This window comes from Notolepis coatsorum, assembly GCF_963971535.1.
Source record: "Notolepis coatsorum genome assembly, chromosome: 8".
Classification (NCBI taxonomy): Eukaryota; Metazoa; Chordata; class Actinopteri; order Aulopiformes; family Paralepididae; genus Notolepis; species Notolepis coatsorum.
In genome coordinates, this window is record NC_140172.1 from 127,313,997 (window position 1) to 127,341,082 (window position 27,086).

The 27,086-nt window shown below is 42.0% G+C and overlaps 1 protein-coding gene across 1 annotated transcript in view; it reads right to left on the minus strand.

Annotated features, from left to right (window-relative positions):
- Nucleotides 1-27,086, minus strand: part of LOC311233556 (putative E3 ubiquitin-protein ligase HERC3) — a gene marked incomplete at both ends in the record, with an annotated part of 55,108 nt that overhangs the window by 23,047 nt on the left and 4,975 nt on the right. Inside the window, 9 exons of the mRNA XM_084320524.1 lie at nucleotides 5,904-6,046; nucleotides 7,704-7,896; nucleotides 9,178-9,254; nucleotides 9,475-9,602; nucleotides 9,825-9,955; nucleotides 11,123-11,214; nucleotides 18,761-18,985; nucleotides 22,968-23,044; nucleotides 23,136-23,253. Of these exons, the coding sequence (XP_084176650.1) occupies nucleotides 5,904-6,046; nucleotides 7,704-7,896; nucleotides 9,178-9,254; nucleotides 9,475-9,602; nucleotides 9,825-9,955; nucleotides 11,123-11,214; nucleotides 18,761-18,985; nucleotides 22,968-23,044; nucleotides 23,136-23,253 (1,184 nt within the window). The remainder of the gene's footprint in view (nucleotides 1-5,903; nucleotides 6,047-7,703; nucleotides 7,897-9,177; nucleotides 9,255-9,474; nucleotides 9,603-9,824; nucleotides 9,956-11,122; nucleotides 11,215-18,760; nucleotides 18,986-22,967; nucleotides 23,045-23,135; nucleotides 23,254-27,086) is intronic.

Sequence of the window (27,086 nt, forward strand, 5' to 3'; positions counted from 1 at the left end):
TCTGTGTGGAGTTTGCATGTTCTCCCCGTGCTCGCAAGGGTTTCCCCCCCGATAAGATAAACCCAATGGAAAAACATGCACAACAACAGATCGCTAACGCTGTGGCGTCCTTGACGAAGACGGACAGGAGCACTTGGATTGGTCCCCTGGCGCGGCTCACGTTGACGCCTGTCTGCTCCCGGCTGCCCTTGGGGGGGAAGGACGACGGGATAGGTTAATTGCAGAGACGAATCGCATCGGCGATTCTAAAGAGACAATGCATGCGTGTGTTCCGGTGTGTGTGCTAAACTAACCGCTGTGTGTACCGCTAAAACATTGAGTGTCGTTGCATGCCGAATAAAGACCTCTGCAACAGGTCCTGCATTATTATTATTATAAGTCAGGGTTCAATTAGAGCCCCGACCCCAAATGGCGAGAGGCCTGAGACGCGAGGCGTAAAACAAATTGTGTGTATTGAGCCGTACTGTATTGTACCCTTTCTGCAATCTGTTAAATGAAGTTTTCATTCCTCATTTATTTACCCCTCCCTCCCCGCTCGGCGGGGGGGCATCGGGGTGCTGTTTATTAGCAGTCAGCCCCTCTAGGCCAGTGTTTCCCAACCGGGGGTACGCGTACCCCTAGTGGTACGTGGGTGGTCCCCAGGGGGTACATGAAAAGAATTTAATTTTATATAATTTTATTTTACAGTAAAACTGTACCCAAATAATGAATAATGCATAATCTGTAATAATGTAACCAAAATTGGGGGCATTCAAATTAAGTAATCATTTGCTGGCTATATTATTATTGGCACAGCGTTCAGCTTCCCGCCGGACTGTCAGGTGTTACATCATCATCATCATTGTAGTAGCGCTCTGGTTTTCTTGCTAGCTAGCAAAACAACATCCTATCAAGTGAATGCGCTGGTGTTTATTGAGATCAAAATCATTATGGATCAATGGCTGAGTCGAGCTGGTTCATCCAGAAACAACAGCACAGGTGATACTGCTGAATCAGGAGAACCCGTTCTCAATAAAAAGAAAACAGAGAAGGTGAAGAATCGGCAGTTTGGTGAACATTATGTGCTCTCCGGGTTTACTGTCACAACTACAGAGCCACCGCAGCCAATGTGTTTCATCTGTGGCGACGTGCTTTCTAATAATAGCATGAAACCATCACATTTACATCGGCACCTACTAGACATCCCTCTTGTGTGGGTAAGCCTGCAGAGTTTTTCCACCAAAAGCTGGCTGAATTTAAAGGAAGCTAAAGAAAGCGACATCGGTCTCAACCAAGGCCTTGGAGGCATCTTATGCCGTGTCGCTCCTCGTTGCTAAATCGAAAAAGCCATTTACCATAGCCGAAGAGCTAATCTTGCCTGCTGCTATAATTCTCGCAGAAACTATGTTCGATAAGAAAGCAGCTGATGTCCTGAAGAAAGTGCCGTTGTCAAATAATACTGTGTGCCATCGGATCGACAACATGGGAATTGACATTATTGACCAAGTGGTGGAAAAATTTAAAGCGTCTGGTACGTTTGCTTTTCAGTTGGACGAATCGACGGATGTCAGTGGGGAAGCACAACTGATTGCGTTTGTGCGTTACAAAGACACTTTGGAGATGAACGAGCACATTCTGTTTTGCAAGAAACTCACGGGGAGAACTACCGGACAGGACGTTTTTAACGTTATTAACAATTTTTTCTTTCAACACAAGCTGGATTGGAAATCCTGCTCTCATGTGTGCACAGACGGCGCTGCGGCGATGACCGGCAGAGTAAATGGATTAATGGCCCACATAAAAAAGGTAAACCCTGACGTTACATGGATGCACTGCATGATTCACCGAGAAGCATTAGCTAGCAAGTGAATGAGTCCAGAGTTAAATGATGTTTTGAATGATGCCGTAAAAGTGATACTTCATACAGTCCAGGCCTTTGAATCATAGACTGTTTCAGTCACTTTGTGAAGACGGTTGGTCAGAACATAAACAGCTCCTGCTTCACACCGACGTCCGGTGTTTATCCCGAGGGAAGACATTACAGCGGCTGTTCGAGCTACGCAATGAAGTGAGGGCATTTCTGTTGGAGCACACACCCACTTGTGGCTATGTTCGACGACACGGACTGGGTATCTCGGCTGGGATACCTCTCTGATATTTTCAGCAAACTCAACCAGCTGAATCTCTCTCTTCAAGGTAAAGACACAAATGTTCTTAGCTTGTATGACAAAGTGTGTGGATTCATGGAGAAGATCAAGCTCTGGCAGAGCAAATGTGAAAAAGGGGATACAAGTTGTTTCCTGCAGCTGAACGCATATATTGTTACTGGTGAATGTGACAGAGCTCCAATTGTGAAAATAGTACACACACATTTGTCCAAGCTCAAGAATAAGTTCAACTCCTACTTCCCTGATATTGACAACAAGTCATCCACACTGGACTGGGTGCGTAATCCATTTGTGACGTGCATTAACACTTTGATTGCCAGCGTGGCATGCACTATCTATCGTTGAATGCCACCACCCACTTCAATGATAGCGCTCTAAACGCATAATCTCTGTCTTAAATTATGGCTATGTGTCTAATCTGCCCGTCGTTTATCAATGACTTGTTTGCAGTCAACATTGTCGAGACGGATAGCTTTTTTAATCGGTTCATTTCCGTTTTATAGCATTTTGAAAAGCCCTAGTTTTTCAGGAAAATATATAGATAACGTGATAAACGCCCTTTACTGGAATATTCTGGCATACACAAAAAACTTTATTTATGAATCGTTTTCAAATAAACGCTAGATTATCGATAGTATATGTGTACTTATGCATGCTATAGAAGCGATCTGAAAAATATATTCTCTCATTTCCTGATCAGTGCGCACACACACACACATGGGGCACACGCTGATATATAGGTCAAAACAGATCCGATTACCCCAAGACTGGTCAAATAAATTGCTTACCTCAGATCAGATGTTATCCAAAAAGATTATTCCAATTCCTGATCGCCATTCCAAATATCGATCGCGCTTATTGATTCAGCGTTGGGTACTGTAAATATGTATTCCACGCATTTTTCGGCTTGGCGATCAACTTGGGTAACATGAGGAGGCTGGACTCCCCCCCCCCCATCAGTCTAAACCAGGGGTAGGCAACTCTAGGCATGCGTGCCTTCATAGGCATGCGGGGGCATTTTCATAGGCACAGGGGGCAGCATTAAAAAAATTAAAGAAATATTATAATTTTTTTTTTTTGCTTTGAAATATTATAGTGAAATATTTTGCACTATTGTCGCATTTATCTTGTTGAAATCCTCCCACAGGTTCTTTTTACTACCACATATTTAATTGAGACCCTTTATTTGTTTATTATTTCAATTTAGCTGGAAATACATTGCTACATCATTCAGTAAAATGTGCAGCCTTATAACAAAAACATTATTACGGTCACCATTGTGACCAGTGGGATTAATCAACAAATTGTATTATTTATTTTTCTATTTCATTGAACATTGCCCATGTTAAAAGCCATTTTTTTTACTCAAAATGTGAGTATTACCAAGTCACCTTGTGTACTTAAAACAATGACAATAAACATAGTTTTATTAGGTTGAAATAATGTGGTTGTGTACTTATTTTTCTGTTAACTTATTATGGATTGAAAACTGAGAACTGAGAACCTTAATGCACAGTAACTGAACTCAATATTTTTAAGTTCTGGTAACTTATTATTATTTATTTTTTTACAGTGTAGTCTTGCGATAAATCAAAACTTATTTACACGATATACCTCACATTTACCCTCCATTCACATCCTGGTGTTCTCCTGGTGTTCTCCATTAGGCCTGTAGGTGGAGCTATGACAGCACACGTACAGTACACACACCGATGGTGTGTGATGTGTCCAAAAATGAATGGGCAAATGTGAGTGAAATGGTTGCACTGTATGCAGCTGTTTGTCTGCATTGCATTCCCCCCCCCCCCCCCCCAACTCAGATTTAGGGTTGATACAACCATCATAATAATATTGTTAATAATAACAATAACAATAATGATGTAATAATGTAAAAATTATCATTAAAAGACCTGATTATGAGAAAAAAAATTACGATGCATGGAATATTGTTGAGGCACACTAGTTACAACTATATTTCAAACAGGCACTCCATGTCAAAAAGGTTGCTGACCCCTGGTCATAAAGTATGTTTTTTTTTTTTTATCCACTTTTTCTCCCATTTTTCCATATTTTCTCCCATCCCAATTTCGTATCATCCAATTCAACCCTCCCCTGTCACGAACGCTGTTTCTTGCCTCCCACAAGCCGGCTGCAATGTGGACTAAATCATACATAGCACAAGTCCCCTCCGGTACTTGAGGTAACAGCAGTCGCATCTTTTCACCTGCGCAGCTCGATCTCTCAGTGTCGAGGAGTAACGCGTGGGAGGCTCACGCTGCCCCCGACACTTCCTGATTCTACTGCGCAGGCGCACCAACCGACTTGTAGGAGTCGCTTGTTCACAACGTTCGATCCCCACCCTTCAGTTTTCCCTCCCCGTAATACGGCCAATGTGTATTACTGCGGACGACCAGCCAAACTGAAAAACAATGTGGAGAGCTGGATTCGAACACACGAATCCTAGCGTCTCCACACTGGTGGCGAGTGCCTTGCCCACTACACCACCTAGCCGCCCTAAGTATAAGTATGTTTTTATCGTTTTCTGCAGCTTTCTCCAGAACTTGATTTATAGCCCCAAATGCATTATATTGATGATCAAATACAGTTTGATACGTGGGCAACGTTATACCATTCATCTAGTGTGGGTCATATGATCATCAGATCAGTTAGTATAGAAGACGTTAGAAAATAACGTTGAAACTCACCGTATCTTCCTCGCGCCGTTGGACGATCAGCTTGGAGTAGACAGTTTTCGATTATGGGATGTTGATCCTGATGAACCATTTCCAGGTTGTATAATACTATATACGTCCAAATAATGTTGTTTATTGAGTTAGGGCGAGCAATTGATTATCCAGTGTGTTGAGATAGAGTCCTGCTAATGATCGCGAGTGCCCGGACGAAATATGGATGAGCACTTCCTGTTTGACAAGTCACTTCCTGTTGGCGATCTGCCGATCGGCCACCAGATGGCGCTCTTGAACCGCTAGATAGTTGAGTGGAGCTCAGCTGTACATCTCAGGTCCCCGGAGGAGAAATATGATTTCGAGCACAGATTTTTGAAATATTGATATCAAAGACGAGTTACGGCGTCTTCGGCAGAATGAGCATGGCGAGGAATGACGTCTAAACACGTCATCGGCGATTAAAGTGTTAAATGGCTATTATAATTTATATGATTAGTTATGATTGAATATATGATTTATGTGTCACATTAATTGTCGCATTGGGTCACTGACAAAAATCTCCTCCTCTCCTCTATCTCTCCTCGTCACTTCTCTCCTTCTTCCACTCCCAGGTTTTACCTTAGCTACACACACACACACACACACTGGATGGGCCGCCGTATCCATTTTAATGTAGGGCCGCCGTGCCAATTTTAATGTACGTGCCGATTTGACTATACACTGCTCTGTGCTCTCATGGTGGCTGGTGGCTATCCATGGTGAATGGTGTGTCAGAAATGTAGTCATATTATTAGGTAACAATTATACAATTATATTGTTTTCGTTGTCCTTGTGGTTTGTTGGACTTTATGTATATCATTATCTCACATATATTTCGTTTCTATACCCTTTGTAGAAACGAAATCTTAAATATTAGACCTTTTCTTTGGTTACTTTTCTTTCAAACGTTGTTTTAAATTGTAATCTTACTGACCTTTAAATCTTGTGACTGCTACATGTCAATAAAGTACTACTACTACTGCTATTAGAAACATTTACTTAAACTATGTGACATTTGCACAACACTCACAAAATACAGCTTTTCCAGGACTCCCAAAGTGCTCATCAGAGGCTTGTCACCGATCTCGTTTTCAAAGGACTTTACTGACACAGATCCGAATGTTTTTACTGCCGTTCTGAAGTAAGAGTAGGGCATTCTTGACCACAGGCCCTCTGAAAGGATATAGGAAACACAGATTCCAGTTACACAAATAACAGAAAACACATACAAAATCAAGGCAACAGCAAAAGTGTCGCCCCCGACAACTGATGCAGTCACCCTTCGAGCTAGCCTGACACGCCAGACCCATGGAACGTGGGCTAGCTCGAGAACTAGCTCGAGAACTAGCTTGTATGCGTTCCATAGGTCTGACGAGTCAGGCTACCTTTGAGCCCCCCAAAAAAAGACAACATGTACAGTTGCATACAGTCCAACCTCCAAGTCAGAAAAATACCTCTTGACTGGCCACTGAACAACAAAGAACTGGGACCTCCAAGATGTAAAATTGGAGTTTTCACAGAGCTCCGATATGTACAAGTTTTCAAGAAATGCTAAATTTTTAAATCCAATGTAGTGTACATTGATGATTTGAAATGCAAAAAGGTTAGCTGGATAGATGTCTTAAATGTAATATAGTAAATATGACCTCATACCATTTCTTATTTTACCTATAATAATAATAATAACTCCCCCTTGGGCCATCAGTGTAATTTTGTAAATATAGGAACATGATGGAAAGAGGTATCTTTTTCCAAGGCCCATAAAAATTGGAACAGTGGTGACTGGTACATTGCTTGAGACACAGTTGGATGTGTGGAGGATGCAGCGCCCCATATGAAAATCTGCAGAGCCACGCTCCAAATGTAGCTATTATCTTAGATGTGACTTAACTTGCCACTATTTCAGCATCCTATTACTACCTATGGACAAGCCCATGGGAGTGGAGTAACCATAAGGGGCAATGTTTGGAAATTTGCGAATGGCGTTATGTTGGATGGGTGTCCAGAATGGGGAAAGCTAGCTGACATCCAGAGCAACAGCTAGTTATATGTGGTGGTGTAGTGGTTAACACTGTCGCCTCACAGCTAGAAGGTCCTGGGTTCGATTCCCGCTTGGGGACCAGGTTGTCGTGTTGCCAGGTACCCAGGTGTGGGGGGTATCTCCCGGGCCTTTCTGTGTGGAGTTTGCATGTTCTCCCCGTGCTCGCAAGGGTTTTCCCTCCCAATAAGATAAACCAAAAAACATGCAGAACAGATCGCTAACATTGTCGAAGACGGACAGGAGCACTAGGATTGGTCCCCAGGTGCGGCCCACGCCGCAGCCCATGTGTGCTCCCGGCTGCCCTTGGGGGGAAGGACGACGGGATGGGTCAAGTGGAGAGAGACATTTAATCTGCAACTCAATGCATGTGTGTGTGTGTTTCTGTGTGTCGCCCATCTCGCATGTGTGTGTTGCATGACAATTAAAGACGTCTTCTACTTCTTCTTATGCTAGTCAGAGCCACTGGCTGGCCTCTGGACTCATAGCTAATAACTAATTCCATACTGTAGCTAATCGTCTGGAGATCATAGTGGAAACCATAGCTGAGACAATAGTTATGTTTGGAGCTCAGCTGTCCTTTTCCAGAATACAGTGGCATTTTCCCAGATGTTCTCAAAATCGTAACAGTGGTGTCTGAGATATCACCCAGGATGGATGTAGTGCCCTACTTATAAAACAAACAATATGAGTAAGTAATACAAATAGATACAGGGTTTTTGAATCCAAGAAGAATAAAAAGTGGATGGTTGTAAGTGTAACTTGTAGTAATATCAGTTCCATAATAGTTACCTAACACTTGGAGTTTGTCAGGGTGCAGGGAGAGGATGGCTTCAGCCACAGCCACAGTGAGCAGTGACCCACAGTTTGATTCAACCAGGACCCTCAGGAGCTCAGGGAGAATGAGGTAAACTCTTAGGCCCTCGACGCCAGGAGGTTCCTTACTCAGCGAGGGGAGGAGTGAGTGTCGGACAACCGCTTCAATCTATAACAGTTAAAGTTATTACTAAGTTAATAGGATGTCACCAACTTTAAATATTGCACAACAAAGGCAGAGAAGTTTCAGCACAGTTGTAAAAAAGAGGATTTGATGATTTTCCTTTGTCGTTAGAAGACAATACCTCTTTGGGGCGGCTACGTGGTGCAGTGGGCAAGGCGCTCACCTCGAATGATGGAGATGCTCCACATTGCTTTCAGTTTAGCTGGTCGTCCGTACTAATACACATTGGCAGTATTAGGGGGTGGGAAACTGATGGGTGGGGATCGGGCGTTGTGGACAGCGACTCCTACAGGTCGGTTGGTGCGCCTGCGCAGTAGAATCAGGAAGCGACAGGGGCGGGGCCCCTCCAAAGCACAGACCCCTGACGCTGAAAGATCGAACCGCGCAGGTGAAAAGATGCGAATGTTGCTACCTCGAGTATCGGAGGGGACTCGTGCTATGTATGGCTTAGTCCACATTACAGCCGGCTTGTGGGAGGCAAGAAACAACGTTCGAGACAGGGGAGGGTTGAATTGGATGATACGAAATTGGGATGGGAGAAAAATAGAAAATGGGAGAAAAAGTGGATAAAAAAAAGAAGACAATACCTCTTTTAGAACGTCGTCTCTTGTTGCGAGCCTCTCAAAGGCGGTCCGAGCCAGGGACAGGTCCAGACCAGAGCTTCTCAGAGAGGTCTGGTAATGGTTGTTGCCATGACTACAATTGATAGAAAACAAGATCAACAACTCAATACGTCAAACTACCATTATACATGCAATGTGAAACATGTTTTCATTATCTACAATGATTTCAGCATGTGAATTGAGAAGCATGTATACATTTAGCCGAGTCTTACCTTGTGTCAAGGAAGCTGCCATTCAAACATGATGCAGAGGAGAATATATATTTTATGTCTCTGTAAATAAAAGGCATTGTTCTATGTTAATTACACAATGTGCCTGTAGGCCTCCATGTTCATTTAGATTGACTTATACCTTGAAGACAGTGGATCACCAAGGTTGAAACAATGCCAATATTTAACTTCAGCTCACCTCTGTATTTTCTTCCATGAGTTTGCATTCTGACACTGTGAGAGCCACATTTCTATTGTATGCTCGTCCAATGTTTTAATCACTTTGACTTCTTTTTCAGACCCCTGCATAAATAATATAAGTGCAATATGCTGTTAACAATTCTAAAATGACTGGTAATAAAAAACGATATTATTGAGTAAGTGCAAATATATTGCAGATATACCAGTGTAACAGCCAAAATAAATGTAAATACCTGAGCAATAGGGTACAACGCTATGGACTGGTTTCCACCAGCAAATATCCTCAGAATATGATCGCCATCTTTGTCTTCTGAGAAGAGAAAAGGCAAGGACAATGTACAGTGTTGTTAATTAACATGAAACTACTCTGTATCTGTGGTGAGATTGCAAAGATAAAAGTATAAAATGCAACCAAAAGGTTTACTGTTTTCAGGATTATTTTTGTTCAACAACAAAAAAAAAGCAATTCATGATATAATAGGATATTATATAATGTATATAATATAATATATAATTACGTAGTAGCATACCTAGTGGTAGCTGAAGTGGTAGAGGCACAGACTGGACAGTCTTGACTCCATTTCCCAGCTGCCCTTGCTCTCCACATCCGAATGAGTAGATATTTTCAGAGGAACCAACCAATGCTAGTGTGTGATGCCTAACAAACGGAACAAAACTAAAGGTGAGCAAGCAAAACAGTTCTTGACCAAACTATTCAAATTTGGTACATGTGTGTGTAACATGCTTCAATAATATAAAATATACAACAATATATAATGATGTCAAATTCTACTATAGGCTACACACGGTATTGAGGGCATTGCACATTTACAATGAAAACGTGTTTATAAAGCTTTGACCTTTGTAATAAAAATCTAACCTCCCGCATGCAATCTGGGTGACCTCTGCCCCCCACAGCTCTGCCACCAAACAGGGTCGTAGCTCATCTCTCAGAGAGTTGTGTCCAAGCTGGCCGTAACGCCCACTGCCGCATGTAAACACCAAGCCTCCCTGGAATGTAATATCCAAACGATTAGCCTAGTCCTACTGTTCAATGAGAACCTCATCAACTTTTCATGACACGTGTGGATTAAGTGGACAGATACAGGTTTTTTCCCCCCCAGCCTATACCAAAACCGATTATGGTGAATTTAGGTGGCCAAATCTGATAGCTGATGTATAGACCTGTTCGCTGTATACAAACATACCGTGCTCTATGGAGAAACCATGACACCCTGACTAAAAGTTGTTTCAAACGAAAACGGCTGGATGTCATTTAGCCAAATCAGTATGGCTGTGAGTGTTTCACCTTTTACATATCTAGCTTTGGCATGGATTGATTGTTTAGATGGCTAACAAATGCTATATTGTAGTCTGCCCCGTTGTTCTGACCAGGATTACGTTCCTTTTGCCCCCTTGATGCGCACACACACTGAGTCTGACGTATACAGCGAACGGGTCTATAGGATACTAAAGAGGCCCATTCTTTCTGTAAAAATTCTGCAAAACGTAGGCAATATTTAGCCTCTTTTTCTGTAAGCTAGCTATGGTATGGCTACTTCGTCCTAGGCTTAGAATTGAGCCTGTTACAGCCCGTGAAAGATGATGTAGATGGGATGATATTCAAACTTCAGTATCGGCCGAAGATAAAAAAGAAAAATTATAAACAGCCAATAGCAGCCCAATTTACCAATATTGAAAAGCCATCATATACTCATAATGCATGCATGGGCATCAATGTGAAAATAACACTGTTCTTAAAACTTGCATCAAAAAGATTTCCGACCATGTAGACTCAATTGCATCAAATGAGCACAATATCTTTCTTGAGTGTACAACAGTCACCTATTCAATTATGTCCTTATTTTTCTATGTAATTCTACGTAGTTGAGTGGACACGGTCCTCATTCCAGCTGAATTGCTTTTTCTTTTACCTTGACATTTTTTCTTTTTTCACAAGAAAATCTCAATACATTGCAGTGTTTACACTAGTATCACAAAACTGAATCATGATCCCTGTATAGTGATTTGTATCCCATCTCCAGATTCTTGCCAATACACAGCCCTACAAGGAACTAGATACAGCTATGAAAGCCCATGTCTCTGCAGCGTGGACACGTGTTGCTATACATCTGGTTAACAAATGGCTCGTGTGAAAGCAGAGAGTATAAAAGCAACCTTTGTCAGAATGGCAGTGTGTTTTTCTCCACAAGAAATAGAAACGGTCTTCTTCAGATCCATGCAGTCAACGGGTACCGGAGTATGTCTGTCTGTTACAGAAGATGAAATGCAAGAATAAAACACACTGTATATCATCCTGCCTCAGTAAATAATAAATCACACTTTAGATGGATGTCCAAGCCCCTATTATTCGTGTCTGGTCACATCTCATATAATGTCTTATTGTCTTCATGAAGTTGAGTGATTTTTTTTATTTTTTATTATTATTGTTAGTTCCTTTTCATAAAATGAAACCGGACCTTTTAAATAATATAAAGGAGGACATCAAAAAATTGACAGTCTTGCCTTGATCCCTATGGGGCAGATCTGATTTTATAAAAATTTATTTGTTACCAAGGCTAGCTTTTTTGATGTCCTCTATACCGTTAAAGTTCCCTCCTAGTTGGTTCAAAGAAATAAACAAATTATTTTCTGGCTTCCTATGGAACAACAGAAAACCTAGAATCAGCCATAAAAAACTTATAAAACCAAGAAGTAGTGGAGGAATAGGACTACCAGATATCCAACAGTATTACATAGCATATAACTCAAGATACCCCTTGCAGTGGGCTTACAATAGTGTGAGACAGATTGGCAGCTGGGAATGGCTTGAAGAACAAATTATAGAAGAAAATAACAAAGATGTATCTCTTTCAATGTTGTGGTATAACCCAAAAATCACTCCCAGACTGGACAATCCGCTTTAGAATTTTCATGTGAAATAGTGAAAATCTTACATAAACGCCTGACCTTTAGTGGATATTCCTTACCATCATGTCCATTATGGAAAAACCCGTTGCTCTCTGCAGGAGGTAAAACCCTTAAAAATAATGTATGGCAACAATATAATATAACACAGGTGGGCCAAGTGGTCGAAAGGGGAAATATGATACCTTTTAATGAACTTAAAACACAATTTGGGCTGAAAGACACAGAATCTTTATCTTATTTACAAATACAATCAGTTATTAAATCATTGTTGTCTAAAGGCATAGCTATAGGAACAAACAGAGTCTTGGAAGAGACATTAAGGGGAATTACAGGCAGGAAAGGCATTGTTTCTGCAATGTATAAACTATCATGTTCAACCACCCCTGATACCAATACCCAAACTAAAGTCCAATGGGAGCGAGTCATGGGTATACCCATATCTGAAACACAATGGGAAGCAGCATTTAGAAATAGTACTAAAATATCAAAATGTGTTAGATATAAAATTATACAATTAAAGATACTACACAGGGCCTATATAACACCCTGTACACTGAATAAAATGAATCACACCCTACCCAAATTGTGCTGGCATGGGTGTGGAGTAGAGGGTACGCTCATGCACTTGCTGTGGCACTGCCCGCTTGTTAGGAAATTTTGGTTGGACATTGCTGAGGACCTGTCAGTTACTCTCCAAATTGACATTAATCCTTGCCCTATAACGTGTATATTGGGTGTAAAAATGGACACTGCTCAAGAAAAGATTGTAAATAATATTGTAGCACTGGCTTTTCTAGCATGCAAACGGATTATTTTAATGAACTGGAAAGAACGCAAACCGAACTGCTTCAGTTTGGAGAACTGCCGCAAAGGACTTCATGGACTTGTTATCAATGGAACAGGCTGCTCTATCTCTTCAAGAGAGTGATAGGCCCGATGGCCTTCAAGGTCCCCTGAACTTTATTAGATCACTATCTGGAATATGTTTGTGTACTGAACCTTTGTAACGCTCTGCAAACATTTTTATTAGCGATCTGAAATCATATTGCATCAAGCGTCCCTACCGTTGGAGATCCAGTCACCCCAGGCGCTCAGATGTGAAAAAAGCGCCCCCTATCGTCTCCCAGATGGTAAATCACCCTTTTGAATTGGACTCAATGAAAATGAATGGGAAAAAAAACCCTGCACTCCACATTTTACTTCTCACTCATGTAACCGGGGTCTACCAGAGTTCACTCTGGAGCCTCGGAGCCGCGGGGAATATGTGTTTTACTGTATACATGATGGATCAATCAAATTAGCGATTTTTTCAAATGGCGATCGGGAATTGGAATAAACCATTTGGATACCATCTGATCTCAGGTAAGGAATCTATGTTATCAGTATTAGGATAATCAGACTCGTTTTCACGGATATATAAGCGTTTCCCCTATATGTGATATGGCTGTTTTGACTGTAAAAGCGATCAGGAAATAAGAGCAGCGATTATCAGCGCACGGACACATATACTATCGATCATCTAGCGTTTATTTGACAACGATTCATAAATAGGCCGAAAAATTACAACGTTCTAGAATATTCCAGTAAAAGGCGATTATCATAGAATGTGTTGTTTTTTCCGTGAAATCAAGTGATTTTCAAAATGCTAGAAAACGGAAATGAAGCGATAAAAAAACAATCTGCCATGACAATGTTGACTGGAAAATAAGTCTTTGATAAGCGACTGGGAGATTAGACACATAGCCATAATTTAAAACATAGATTAGGCGATATTAACGTTAACATTGGAGTGGATGTGGGCATTCAAGGGGGTAAAAAGGAAAACACGGACTGGCTCTCAAAGTGTTAAAATGATCACAAAGTGTTGAGTGAATTCAAATTATTTAGATTTTACTCTTGTGTCCACATTAACACTTTCCCCGCCAATCACGTTGTACGACGGGTTTCAAGTTCATGCAAATTCTGCCAGATCACGGCGTACGACGTTATTCTGATCATATTTAATATTTTCGCCATGGTATTCATATTTCACTCACGGAGCCTTGTCTGATGCTGTGGGACTTGGCACAACTCTGCAACGCTTCAATACTGCCACCTGGTGGATGATCGGCGAGTTGCCAAACCGGAAATGCCGGTTGGATATCGGTGCGTCTCCTAAATCCGTCCGGCCACTCGTATATCGTTGCAGGACTCTAGCCACACACCGTGGATATGGATCGCTGCCATAACTCAATAATCGACATGATTTGGGCGTGTATTAGTATTATACAAACCGGAAATGGATCGCCTCGATCCCCATCAAATAACTGGGATCTGTTTGCTCCAGTATCATCGACCAACGGTAAGAGGAGGCTGCCGTGACTTTCAGCGTTTTTGTTTATTTTTATTAAGGCTGTCAAATATATCGCGTTAATATCGCGTTAACTCCCGATTCTATTAATGGCACACATTTTTTTAACTCAAGATTAACTAAAAAATTTTTTTTTTTTTTTTTTACTAGACTTCACTCAGGTGTATTATTGATGCTCTCATTGATACTATGTTTGTTTCTGAAGTGTGTGTGTGTGTGTGTGTGTGTGTGTGTGTGTGTGTGTGTGTGTGTGTGTGTGTGTGTGTGTGTGTGTGTGTGAGATATAGAGAGAGAGGGGGGTGAGAGATGAGGAAGGGGCAAAAGAGAAAAAAAGCTGGGAGAGTGTGTGTGTGAGGGAGAGAGGGGGGTGTGTGATTAATCAGCCCTTGTGTGTGTGAATGTAACAAGTTCCTAACGTTTTCTTTCCCCTATTATTTCATGCACACTTTATTCATTGTTTTAAATTATTATTTTCTTTTAAGTTATTTTGTGCATCACTCTGTTTTGAATTTGATGCAAATTTGCAATGCATGAGGGTCATCCTTTTGTGTTAAATGGCTGCACAAAGCAAGCATTTGTTGACTCGCATGTTGATAAGAGTATTAAAACTTGGAACTTGAAAAAGATCTGTTTAAGGTTTTTTTTTTTTAAATTCGATTAATTTGCGATTAATCGCGAGTTAACTATGGACAATCATGCGATTAATCGAGTTAAATATTTTAATCGTTTGACAGCACTAATTTTTATCCATACAAACTGCTCTGATCTATATATCACCCATACTACATAAATCATTTAACGACGATCACGGAATTATAATCCCCCCCCCCCCCCCCCCCCCCCCCCTCCATTCACCCGCGCATGATCAGTCATAACGTTTAGGACCATGTACAGTTGAAATTTTTTATATAGCGTCGATCGGCAACAAATGGCATTTGATAATGTATATATGCATTTATGCCTATATCTCACGTTCTAGGAATTACTGCAGAAAACGATAAAAACATATTTATATTCTAGACCGTATTTTTGTATGAATGAAAAAGTAAAACGTTCCTACATCCTGAACGATAGATAATCGATGTTGAATGGGCCATAGTAATGTCAATTTAGCAATACAATTAAAAAAGTTATAGCCCTGCAAAGAAGGTGAACATCTCCATAGACTTACAGTACTGGCAGAGAACGGTATAAGACGCTGAAACTCCGTGGCAGTTAATGTGTTAACACTTTCAATGCCCACCACGTGATAACACGTTTTATCAGCCCAATGCCTGAATGCCCACCACGACAATTATCCTTTTTTTTTTTTATTAGCGATCTGAATTCATATTTCATCAACCGAGTCTCCCGTTGGTATGCAGCACCTGTAGGAGCTCAGATGTGAAAAAACCGCCCCCTATCGTCTCCCAGATGGTAATGCACCCTTTTGGAATGGACTCAATGAAAATGGATGAGAAAAGAAAAATCCGGAATCCACATTTTACTTCTCGGGCATGTAACCCGAGCCGATCGGATTCATTGTGGACCCTCAGAACAGCGTGGAATACATATGTACAGTATGTAGCGTTGGATCAATAAAAGCGATCGATATTTGGAATGGCGATCAGGAATTGGAATAATCTTTTTGGATAACATCTGATCTCAGGTAAGGAATCTATTTTACCAGTCTTAGGATAATCAGACCTGTTTTCACGGAGATATAAGCTTTTCCCCTATGCAGCGTTTCCGTTAGAACATATTCGTGCCGGTCTGGGTGTCCTGCAATATTTCTATCACCGGACATATTCAAGAAATTCCGGTCAGCGTTTTAAACAGCAGTCTATTATAATCACATTTTTATGAGCTAACGAATTCCGTTATAATTGGACATGTGTATTAATTACATCAAGCGAAGAATGAGAAATTGATTTGCAGAATCAAATTACTATCTCTCGCCTCTCAAGTTAGTGCGATACGCTACCAGCATCAAGCTCCCGCCCCGCAGGCTTGCGCTGCAGCAGCTGTCGCACGCACCCCCAAATGAATCTCGAGTCGACATCGCTTCACCTCGTTGTATCAGACACGTCACACATATCATAATGTTCAACTTCACACACAGCAAACTGTAGTTGATCATCACATTGCCTCGTTTGCTAGCTCGTCGCCACATGCAGAGAGGACGAGCCACGTGCGCGTAACGCATTTGTTAATTTCATTATAGGTTATAGCCTACATTTAGTTATAATCAATAATATGCATTACTATGTGACACGGCAGTCAACCAACAGTTGCATATTATGATTAAAAAATGTCAACACTCACTCACCCCGTCTCTCGTTGTGCCTATCCGTTTTGTACCTGCATGCGAGAACAGCGGGGGGGGGGGGGGGAACAGCGAGGAGCCACCACGGCATCAGCGTCAGCGGTCTCTGTGACTTCAAGTTCAGAAGATTCATCTTCGTTGTCATTATTAGACCTGCTTGTGCTTGGTTTCGTGAAATATTTACTAAGCTTAGCTTGTTTCGCCATCTCTCTCTCTTCCTCGTATACCTGTTTGTCGTTATGGTGGCCAGAGCGTGCAGGCTCAAAAAAAAAGATAATTAAGTTTCACATCTGAGCGGCACCATCCTATCAGAGTGAAGCAACAATGAAACTGAAAATGGAATTATTGTTTCGTTCATCGCATAGGCTATTTCATTTTAGCCGATTTTAATACAATTCAAATAATAAAATTGTGCTTAGAGGAATTATTTTCACCGGACATTAAGACCGGAGAGATTTAAATATTCGGACTTCAACATATTTTGCCGGTCAAATACCGGTAATTACCGGCTAACGGAAACGCTGCCCCTATGTGTGATGTGGCTGTTTGGCTGTGCGAGCGATCAGGAAATAAGATAATCGATTTTTCAGATCGCCTATATAGCGTGCATACGTACACATTAGGGATGCCCCGATCACGTTTTTTGCCACCGATACCGATCACCGATCGTCGTGAGCCATATCGGCCGATACCGATCCGATACCGATCGTTTTTGATTAAAAAGAAATTAAAAATTATTTTATATAAAAAGTTTTTTTTTCTTTTTTTTTAATAAAATATATATATTATATAATTAGACTTGTACTTGTATTATCTGCGAGACATCGCCACCACGCAACAAGTCAAAATGCTCGCTATCTGCAAACAGCTCCACTGTCTGTGTGTACTCTAGTAGCCTCCAGCTCAAAAGGATTCTCCGGCGCTGCAGCGGGACCCTATTGGTAACGTTATGCTTTGGTCATTTCACATTCAGCAAGCCCTCAGCTCGAATACGCATTAAATCAATGTTCTAAGACATTGATATCAAGAGCTATCTGTAGCTACTGCTAGCCGGCTAGATGACGTTAAGACAGAACTTTAGTTCAATGGGACATTTCGTTTTGAACAGTAAACTAACGTTAGCTAACGCAAGCTAACGCAAGCTACCAGAGGTATGAACATGGACTACTAGATTTTCTGGATCATTTGTTGATATCAGGAGCTATCGGTAGCTAGCCGGCTAAATACCGTTAGACAATGCCTACTAAACGTGAATAGTTGACTGGGTAATTTTGTTTAAACAGTAACGATAGCTAGGTAGCTAACGTTAGCGCAGGTCGAATGCACTACAGACTCGAGCAGAGGAGCCGCACCGTCCTCTTTGTTTACAAACTCTACACGGGGGCGGGCGGGGCTAGGGAGGAGGAGCAGTTTGCAGGTCCTGTGCGTCTGAGACAAGCGAGTGAGATATCCACTTGATCAGTTTCCGCGATCGGCGAATATGACTCATTATCGGAATTCCCCGATCGCATATTTATACTGATTATCGGCCAATAACGATCGGTGGCCGATCGATCGGGGCATCCCTAGTACACATATACTATCGATAATCTAGCATTTATTTGAAAACTATTCATAAATAGGCCGAAAAATTACAACGTTTGTGTATTCTAGAATATTCCGTTTATCATGGAATCTTTTAATTTTCCTTGAAAACGAGGGCTTTTCAAGATGCTATAAAACGAGAATGAACCGATAAAAAAACAATCCGCTTCGACAATGTTGACTGGAAAACGAGTCATTGATAAGCGACGGGCAGATTAGACACATAGCCATAATTTAAAATATAGATTAAGCGTTTTTAACGCTAACATTGAAGTGGATGGTGGGCATTCAAGCACTAAATCGTGCGCCCCCTGCTGGCACTGAAAGTGTTAATAGACACTGCCACAGCTTCTTGACTAAGACCGATAAACCCATTTCATATGATATTGTGCAATTGCGGCTGTATCTGAACAGTACGTAAGATGTTTTTCCCAACTCGAGCAAACGCCATTCACGCCGCCTAATGCGAAGCTATACATCTGTTCACCTCCACCTAATTACCACTGAAATATAAGTGCACTCACTTCCCTTCAACAGTATACAGGTGACAGACATGTCATTCAATGACAGGTGTCAACCGTGACTGTCTGACTGCTTTCAAGCTACATTTACTATGGAAATACCCCCCCCCCCCGTCCCATCCTACCTGTTGTGTCTCCAAGGCCCAGCTGCCCAGCACCGTTCCTGCCCCAGCCAAACACAGCACCAGAGAGGGAGAGTGCAAAGCTGTGGTGTCCCCCAGCAGAGATCTGAGCCACGGGGATCCCTGATAGAGACTTGACGAGCTGGGGGGAGCGGATGATGTCTGACTCCTTTTTCCCCAGACCCAACTCACCACTAGAGTTCTGGCCCCATGTGAACACTGAACCATCTGGACCAAAAGAACAGGTCAAATAAGACTTCATTCATCCATCATTCATTACACCCATGTGCCAAACGCTGACGAGGGGGTATTGCTATCACTCCTGGCCATGTGTGTGACTCTATCCACACAATGATCTATGCCTAAAATGTAAGAATTCAGTGAATCTGTTAGTGAATGGGTCAATGTGTGAGTGAATCAGTGAATGTGAGGCATAAATTGTAAAGCGTTATATAAATGCAGTCTATTATATTCAGCACAGGTTTGGTACAACGAAAATAGGTTTGGCATTCAACCAGAGTGCAAATGTAACAGTAAAGTGCAATAGTAATAATATACAACGTACAGGTGATTAAACTGGGGTATAAAATATATAAATGAGTACTACTGAGTATAGTGCTAATTAGCCCCTTACGTGACAGCGATCTGCAAGCCAGGGGCTTTTGGTATCCGCAGTCACTCTCAGCTATGTAGCTACCAGGCTAGTTTGGACCACCAAGCGCTGCTTCTGAGCTGGGGGTGGGTCAAAAATATATCAGATATGAATTTCAAAGGTACCCAGCGTACAATTAGGGTTTCACACAGCGAGGCGCTGGGGTCTGAAAGCTCGGAGTTGCTAATAAACATTTTAAATCATTGTTACAAAACGAGTGGTACTTACAGAGCGAGCCATGTATTTCCGCCGTTGGTGTCACAGCGCATGCGAACCAGGCAGCCAAATAGCCTGGTGCGCATGCGCTGTGACACCAACGGCGGAAATACACGGCTCGCTCTCTGAGGCCCTGTTTAGACGGAAACGCTAGCAGGTGAATCCGCAAAAATATTTTTTCGGATGTGCCTTTTGTTTATACGGCAATGGCGTTTTTACGGGGTGAAACCGCAAAAAAGTGAGACCACCTTCCAGGGTGGAATTCCTAGAAACGATAAACCTTCGCGCTCTCATCTAAACTGTCAAACCGCATAAAACGATGACGAAAGGGTTGTCAAGGCTCTCGTCGCGCGTACTGCTTACATCACAGGCATGCGCCAGTAGCGTAAACAAAGCATGTCTGATTCTATCCATGGCGATCACCTGAAGGCTACATTGGCAGTACTTTTAAATACACAAGAATCGGTCCCGCGGCTATCACAACTATTAGTGACTGGACCCACTGCCTGTGAGTGACTCTGCTTTGGTCCAATCACATTCCACCACCCACAGTCTGCGAATCAGAGGCAGAGTAGGGCGGGTCTTCACAGCACGTCATGTGACATATGCGCCAATCGTGTGACAGCGGGGCTCCGTCGTCTCGAGTCGTTACAGCCTCGTATGCACGCAGAATTCCATCCCAAAACGCTAGTCTAAACGCAAAATTAAAAGTGAGACCGCAAGACGACTTTTGCGGTTTCTGTTCAGACTCTCTCCGTCTTTGATTGATTGAAAACTTTATTAACAGATTGCAGAATGGGTACAATACAGTACAGCTCAATACACACAATTGTTAAGGGGATGCAGACCAGAGAAAGACTTTCGTCTTGTTTACATCAGGGTCCCCCATTTTCAATTCATCAGGACACATATGACATACATGACATACAGATAGTCAGTACTGCTACATCTATACATTTATGACATACCAGATTTGCAAATACAGTACTGTTTGTGATACAGAAGGAGTCAAGAAAAGGGAGTATATACATTTGACGTAGAAACTGTACATTGGAGGAGGTTGGGTGGGGGGGGTTGGGTACATTGGGATATTGACAAACATACTGGGTAATTTACATTGGAGGTGGTTGGGGGGGGGGGGGGGGGGGGCGGGGGGCACACTGTACAAACAAGTAACACTGTACATTGAGGGGGGGGGGAGACACTGTACAAACAAGCAAAATTGTACATTGGACTATTGACAAAACCATACTAGGTAAATGACTGTACATTGGAGGGGGTTGGGTTAGGACATTTACAGGGGCCAGTTTTGAATTGCAGTCTCCCGTAGGTGTCCCTTGAGAGTGGTTTTGAAAGTGGGTAGTGATCCACATTCCTTTACAGCTTTGGGTAGGGCGTTCCACATTGATGTGGCATAATTGCGAAACGTGTTTAGTCCCTTATTTGAGCCGAATCTGGGTTTAACATGATTTGTGGAGCTCCCTCTGGTGTTGTGATCGTGGTATTCACTGACCTTTGGGAAGTATTTTGACATGTACATGGGTACCTTGGTCGTGTAGTGTATCTTGTAGACCAGGCCCATTGCAAGTTGCTGTACTCTGTCGTCTACTCTAAGCCATCCTAGGTTGTCAAAGTGGGCAGGGGTGAGGTGGGTTCTAGGAGTAAGGTCAAGCAGTAGTCTGACCAGTTTGTTTTGAGATGTTTGTAATTTTGTTTTTAGCGCCTTTGAGGTGCTTTGGTCTAAACGTAGCCTGAGTACCACTCATTTTGTAACAATGATTTAAACTGTTTATTAGCAACTCCGAGCTTTCAGAGTTCAGACCCCAGCGCCTCGCTGTGTGAAACGCTAATTGTACGCTGGGTACCTTTGAAATTCATATCTGATATATTTTTGACCCAACCCCAGCTCAGAAGCAGCGCTTGGTGGTCCAAACTAGCCTGGTAGCTACATAGCTGAGAGTGACTGCGGATACCAAAAGCCCCTGGCTTGCAGATCGCAGTCACGTATTGGGGCTAAGTGCTAATCAGATGTATGTACAGAGTTGCAGTATTAATATGTACAATGATACAGCCGGTGTACTTCGGTTGAAAATAGTTCCTAAATTAAACTGTTCACAACCAGGTCTGGGTGTACACATCAGTTGAAAATAATTCCTGAATGAAAACTGTTCACAACAAGATACACTACACGACCAAGGTACCCATGTACATGTCAAAATACTTCCCAAAGGTCAGTGAATACCACGATCACAACACCAGAGGGAGCTCCACAAATCATGTTAAACCCAGATTCGGCTCAAATAAGGGACTAAACACGTTTAGCAATTATGCCACATCAATGTGGAACGCCCTACCTAAAGCTGTAAAGGAATGTGAATCACTACCCACTTTCAAAACCTCTCTCAAGGGACACCTACGGGAGACTGCAATTCAACACTGGCCCCTGTAAATATCCTAACACAACCCCCTCCAATGTACAGTCATTTACCTAGTATGGTTTTGTCAATAGTCCAATGTACAATTGTGTTTGTTTGTACAGTGTCTCCCCCCCCCCCTCAATGTACAGTGTTACTTGTTTATACAGTGTGCCCCCCGGCCCCCCCCCCCCCCCCCCCCCCCCCAACCACCTCCAATGTAAATTACCCAGTATGGTTGTCAATATCCCAATGTACCCAACCCCCCCCCACCCAACCTCCTCCAATGTACAGTTTCTACGTCAAATGTATATACTCCCTTTTCTTGACTCCTTCTGTATCACAAACAGTACTGTATTTGCAAATCTGGTATGTCATAAATGTATAGATGTAGCAGTACTGACTATCTGTATGTCATGTATGTCATATATGTCTATATGAATTGAAAATGGGGGACCCTGATGGAAACAAGACAAACGTCTTTCTCAGGTCTGCATCCCCTTAACAATTGTATGTATTGAGCCGTACTGTATTGTACCCATTCTGCAATCTGTTAAATAAAGTTTTCATTCATTCATTCATTCATTCATGTAGATTATCTTGAGTAGTCTAACCCTGTCATGATTTCTGGAAAGATGCATTGCTGTTGAGGTTTTCAAATATATTTTTGGCACTTTGCTGAGTGTCATTCATCTATTTATTGCATTGGAGTAACGGCGGACATCTCTATGGTAGATATTATCTACTAGTACAAATCTCTGCGAAACAACGGCAGATATCTACAAAACTCTGCCAATCAAACCAAAGCTATCTGGATGGGTAGATACTAGACATATAGCACTCCGGGTAAGGGGGGGGATATGTTTATTTTGGGTGAACTGTCACTTAAACACTTGATATTTGCAGATTATGCATACTTAGTTATTACCTTGGGTCAAAGCAATGGAATGTTGGTCTCCACATACAACCTGAGTTACTCGTCTGTTGGGCAGATTATCCAGCAATCTGCATGAAAATGTGCAAAAATTACATTGAATAAATCGGTTGGAATAATAAAGTTAGGTAATTCAGTTAGAATGAACAATAACAGTCTTACTTTGGCACGCGGCTGGATTCGTTGAGGTTGACCGAGAAAACGTCGCCGTCAGTGGACAGCAACAAGAGACTGGCATCTCCACAGCACACAGCCTGAATGTTCTTGCACTCAATTCTCTCTAAAACGGGCACATCACAACAAAGTCAACCCAGATGATACAAATAATTGAATTAACCCATTAGAGGTAGGAATTGTCTGGTTTACCAGTTATTTTTTTTCCGTCTTGAGCTTGCATCCGAACAAGTGATACTTTCCCATCGTCCCTGACAAACGCGATCGCATTGTTACCGGCGGACACGTGCGCTAGACTGACTGGTGTAAAATCGACTCCGGGTTCTGTACTTTTTACTTTACTTTTCTTTACCAAACCAAAGCCATAACGCGTGTTCTCTCCCCATGAAAACATAACTGTCTTGCTTTGTCACGACGAGCAAAGTATGCCCCAAGGATGAGGATACATGCATTCAAGTCAACGAAGTCATGATAGCAATAGCATTCTCCCCAAAACAGAGCCAGAAACGAAAACGAAACTACGTGCGCGACTGCGGTAGGTTTCTTGCTCTGGTTTGAGGTTAGTGCTATCGTGATTCGTGACGTAAATTATTCCTCATCCTTGGGACATAATTTGCTCTTGACAAAGCGAGTGCTTATTTTCTGTATTTATTTATATTTTTTGAGAAATGGTAACTTGGTGATCCTTTTATGTATTAAAAAAAAAACATGATTTTCAGTTTTTGAGAAATGGTCACACTTATCCAAATATGCAATTTTTATGGAAAAGTGTGCAGCTGCAACAGATGAATGAATGAAAACTTTATTTAACAGATTGCAGAATGGGTACAATACAGTACGGCTCAATACACACAATTGTTAAGGGGATGCAGACCTGAGAAAGACGTTTGTCTTGTTTCCATCAGGGTCCCCCATTTTCAATTCATATAGACATTTATGACATACACAACATACATGACATTTATGGCATAGGGACATATAGGTATATTTAGTACTGATACATTTGTGACATGAACGGTATTCAAATATACAGTACTGTTACCCCTAGATCCTGACAGAGTATGATGGGGAGGGGACTGTACATTAGGAGGGGGTGGGTGGGTGGGAGAGAAATATACATACGGCGGGGAGGGAATATATACATGCGGTGGGGAGGAGACTGTCTATTAGGAGGTGGTGGGGGTTTTGGGCATTTACGGTGGCCAGTTTCGAATTGCAGCCTCCCGTAGGTGCTCTTTAAGAGCGGTTTTGAATGTGGGTATACGGATTCACATTCCTTTACAGCTTTGGGTAGGGCGTTCCACATTGATGTGGCATAATTGCTAAACGTGTTTAGTCCCTTGTTTGAGCCGAATCTCGGTTTAACATGATTTGTTGAGCTTCCTCTGGTGTAGTGGTTGTGGTATTCACTGACCTTTGGGAAGTATTTTGACATGTACATGGGTACCTTAGTCGTATAGTGTATCTTGTAGACCAGGCCCATTGCAAGTTGCTGTACTCTGTCGTCTACTCTAAGCCATCCTAGGTTGTCAAAGTGGGCAGGGGTGAGGTGGGTTCTGTGGGTAAGGTCAAGTAGTAGTCTGACCAGTTTGTTTTGTGATGTTTGTAATTTTGTTTTAAGCGCCTTTGAGGTGCTTTGGTACCATGAGGTGCACGCATAGTCGTAGTACCCTTGAATGAGTGCTCCTGCCAGAGTCTTCAGGGTATTCTTGTTTACCAGAGAGGAGATCCGGTACAAGAATCTAGTTCGTTGGTTGACTTTTTTTATTACATTGGATGCCATTTTGTCACAGGAAAGATTTGCCTCTAGGATGGAACCCAGGTAGGTAATTTCGTCTTTCCTTGTGACAATATTGTCACCCACTGCAACTGAGAAGCCGTCGGTCTTGCTGAGTTTGTTATTTGAACCGAAGAGAATGGACTCTGTTTTGCCCATGTGTAATGATAGTTTGTTATCAGCGAGCCATATGCAGATTTTGCCTAGTTCCGAGCTGAGGGTTTTTTCAACCTGCAACTTGTTCTTGTCAGAGACCAGCAGGGCTGAGTCGTCCGCAAACAGGAACAAGTTGCAGTCACAGGCTGACGACATGTCATTTGCATAAATTAGGAAGAGTAGCGGTCCTAGTATGCTTCCTTGTGGAACACCACAGCTCACTGTGAGGGGGGGGGGATAGAGTACCGTTTACCTCTACCATCTGTTCTCTCCCCTCCAGGTAGGATTGCATCCAGCTCACTGATAAACTATCAAAACCAATTGCTTTTAGCTTGTCAATCAGAATGGAGTGATTGACAGTGTCGAAGGCCTTTTGTAGGTCCAGCATGACCATGCCGCAGTATTTGCCCGCGTCCACCTCTTGTTTGATGTGGTCGTTCAAATAGAGGAGGCATGTGTCAGTGGAGTGGGACGTTCTGAAGCCAGATTGGAATTCGTAGATTAGATTATTTTCCGCCAGGTACTTTTCGACCGGTTCGTAGACTATTTTCTCCATGACTTTCGAGATAGCACTTTAGTGATCATTTTCTGTAATTTTATTTAAAGAAATATGCTATTTGATTTACTACTACAAGCAGTGTAATGTCAACAGTACTAAGCCATTTAGACCTGAAACACCTGTTAATAATGCATTATATAGCCTGTATACACCGCATGTATATTCTCTCCCTGCCGTATGTATATTTCTCTCCCACCCACCCACCCCCTCCAAATGTACAGTCTCCACCCCACTGTATGTATATTTCTCTCCCACCCACCCACCCCTTCCTAATGTACAGTCCCCTCCCCATCATATGTATATACTCTGTCAGGATCTATGGGTAACAGTACTGTATATTTGAATACCGTTTATGTCACAAATGTATCAGTACTAAATACCTGTATGTCCCTATGCCATAAATGTCATGTATGTTGTGTATGTCATAAATGTCGATATGAATTGAAAATGGGGGACCCTGATGTAAACAAGACAAACGTCTTTCTCTGGTCTGCATCCCCTTAACAATTGTGTGTATTGAGCCGTACTGTATTGTACCCATTCTGCAATCTGTTAAATAAAGTTTTCATTCATTCATTCACACACAAATGTGTTTCCCGGTTTCTTAAATAAATATTATTTTGAAAGCAAGCACTTTTGTCATCATTGTAGCAAAAAAGACAGGACCGGAAAAGTCTTTATCGTATGTAGGGGTGCCCTGGAATATTTTATTGAACACAGGGGTGCCTTGGCAGCAGAAAGGTTGAGAACCTCTGCAGTAAATGACCAAGTATGGTTTTGTCAATATTCCAATGTACAGTTTTGCTTGTACAGTTGTACAGTGTCCCCCACCCAACCACCTCCAATGTACAGTCCCCCACCCACTCAACCCCACCCCACCTACCCAACCTCCTCCAATGTACAGTTTCTACATCAAATGTATATACTCTCTTTTATGGACTCTTTTTGTATCACAAACAGTACTGTATTTGCAAATCTGGTATGTCATAAATGTATAGATGTAGCAGTACGGTCTATCTGTATGTCGTGTATGTCATATATATATGATGAATTGAAAATGGGGGACCCTGATGTAAACCAGACGAAAGTCTTTCTCTGTTCTGCATCCCCTTAACAATTGTATGTATTGAGCTGTACTGTACTGTACCCATTCTGCAATCTGTTAATAAAGTTTTCAATCAGAGAATGTATTGGGAAAGCTGGTAACCATTATGGTACTGTGAAGCCTAAGCACACGGCCCTTACTAGATCTATCTTTACTCACATGTGTTTTCTTAATATATTATAGGCTGTTTGTAAAGTATGTATCGTGCCATATCTTTCTGTATTGGTCTTAGAGTTTGTGAAACACTACAAACTGTATTATGGGTCCTAGTCCATATATATATTAGGTGCATTTTTTATGGCTTGCTTGACTTTTATCTGTCTCATTGTTATGTTAAGAGTA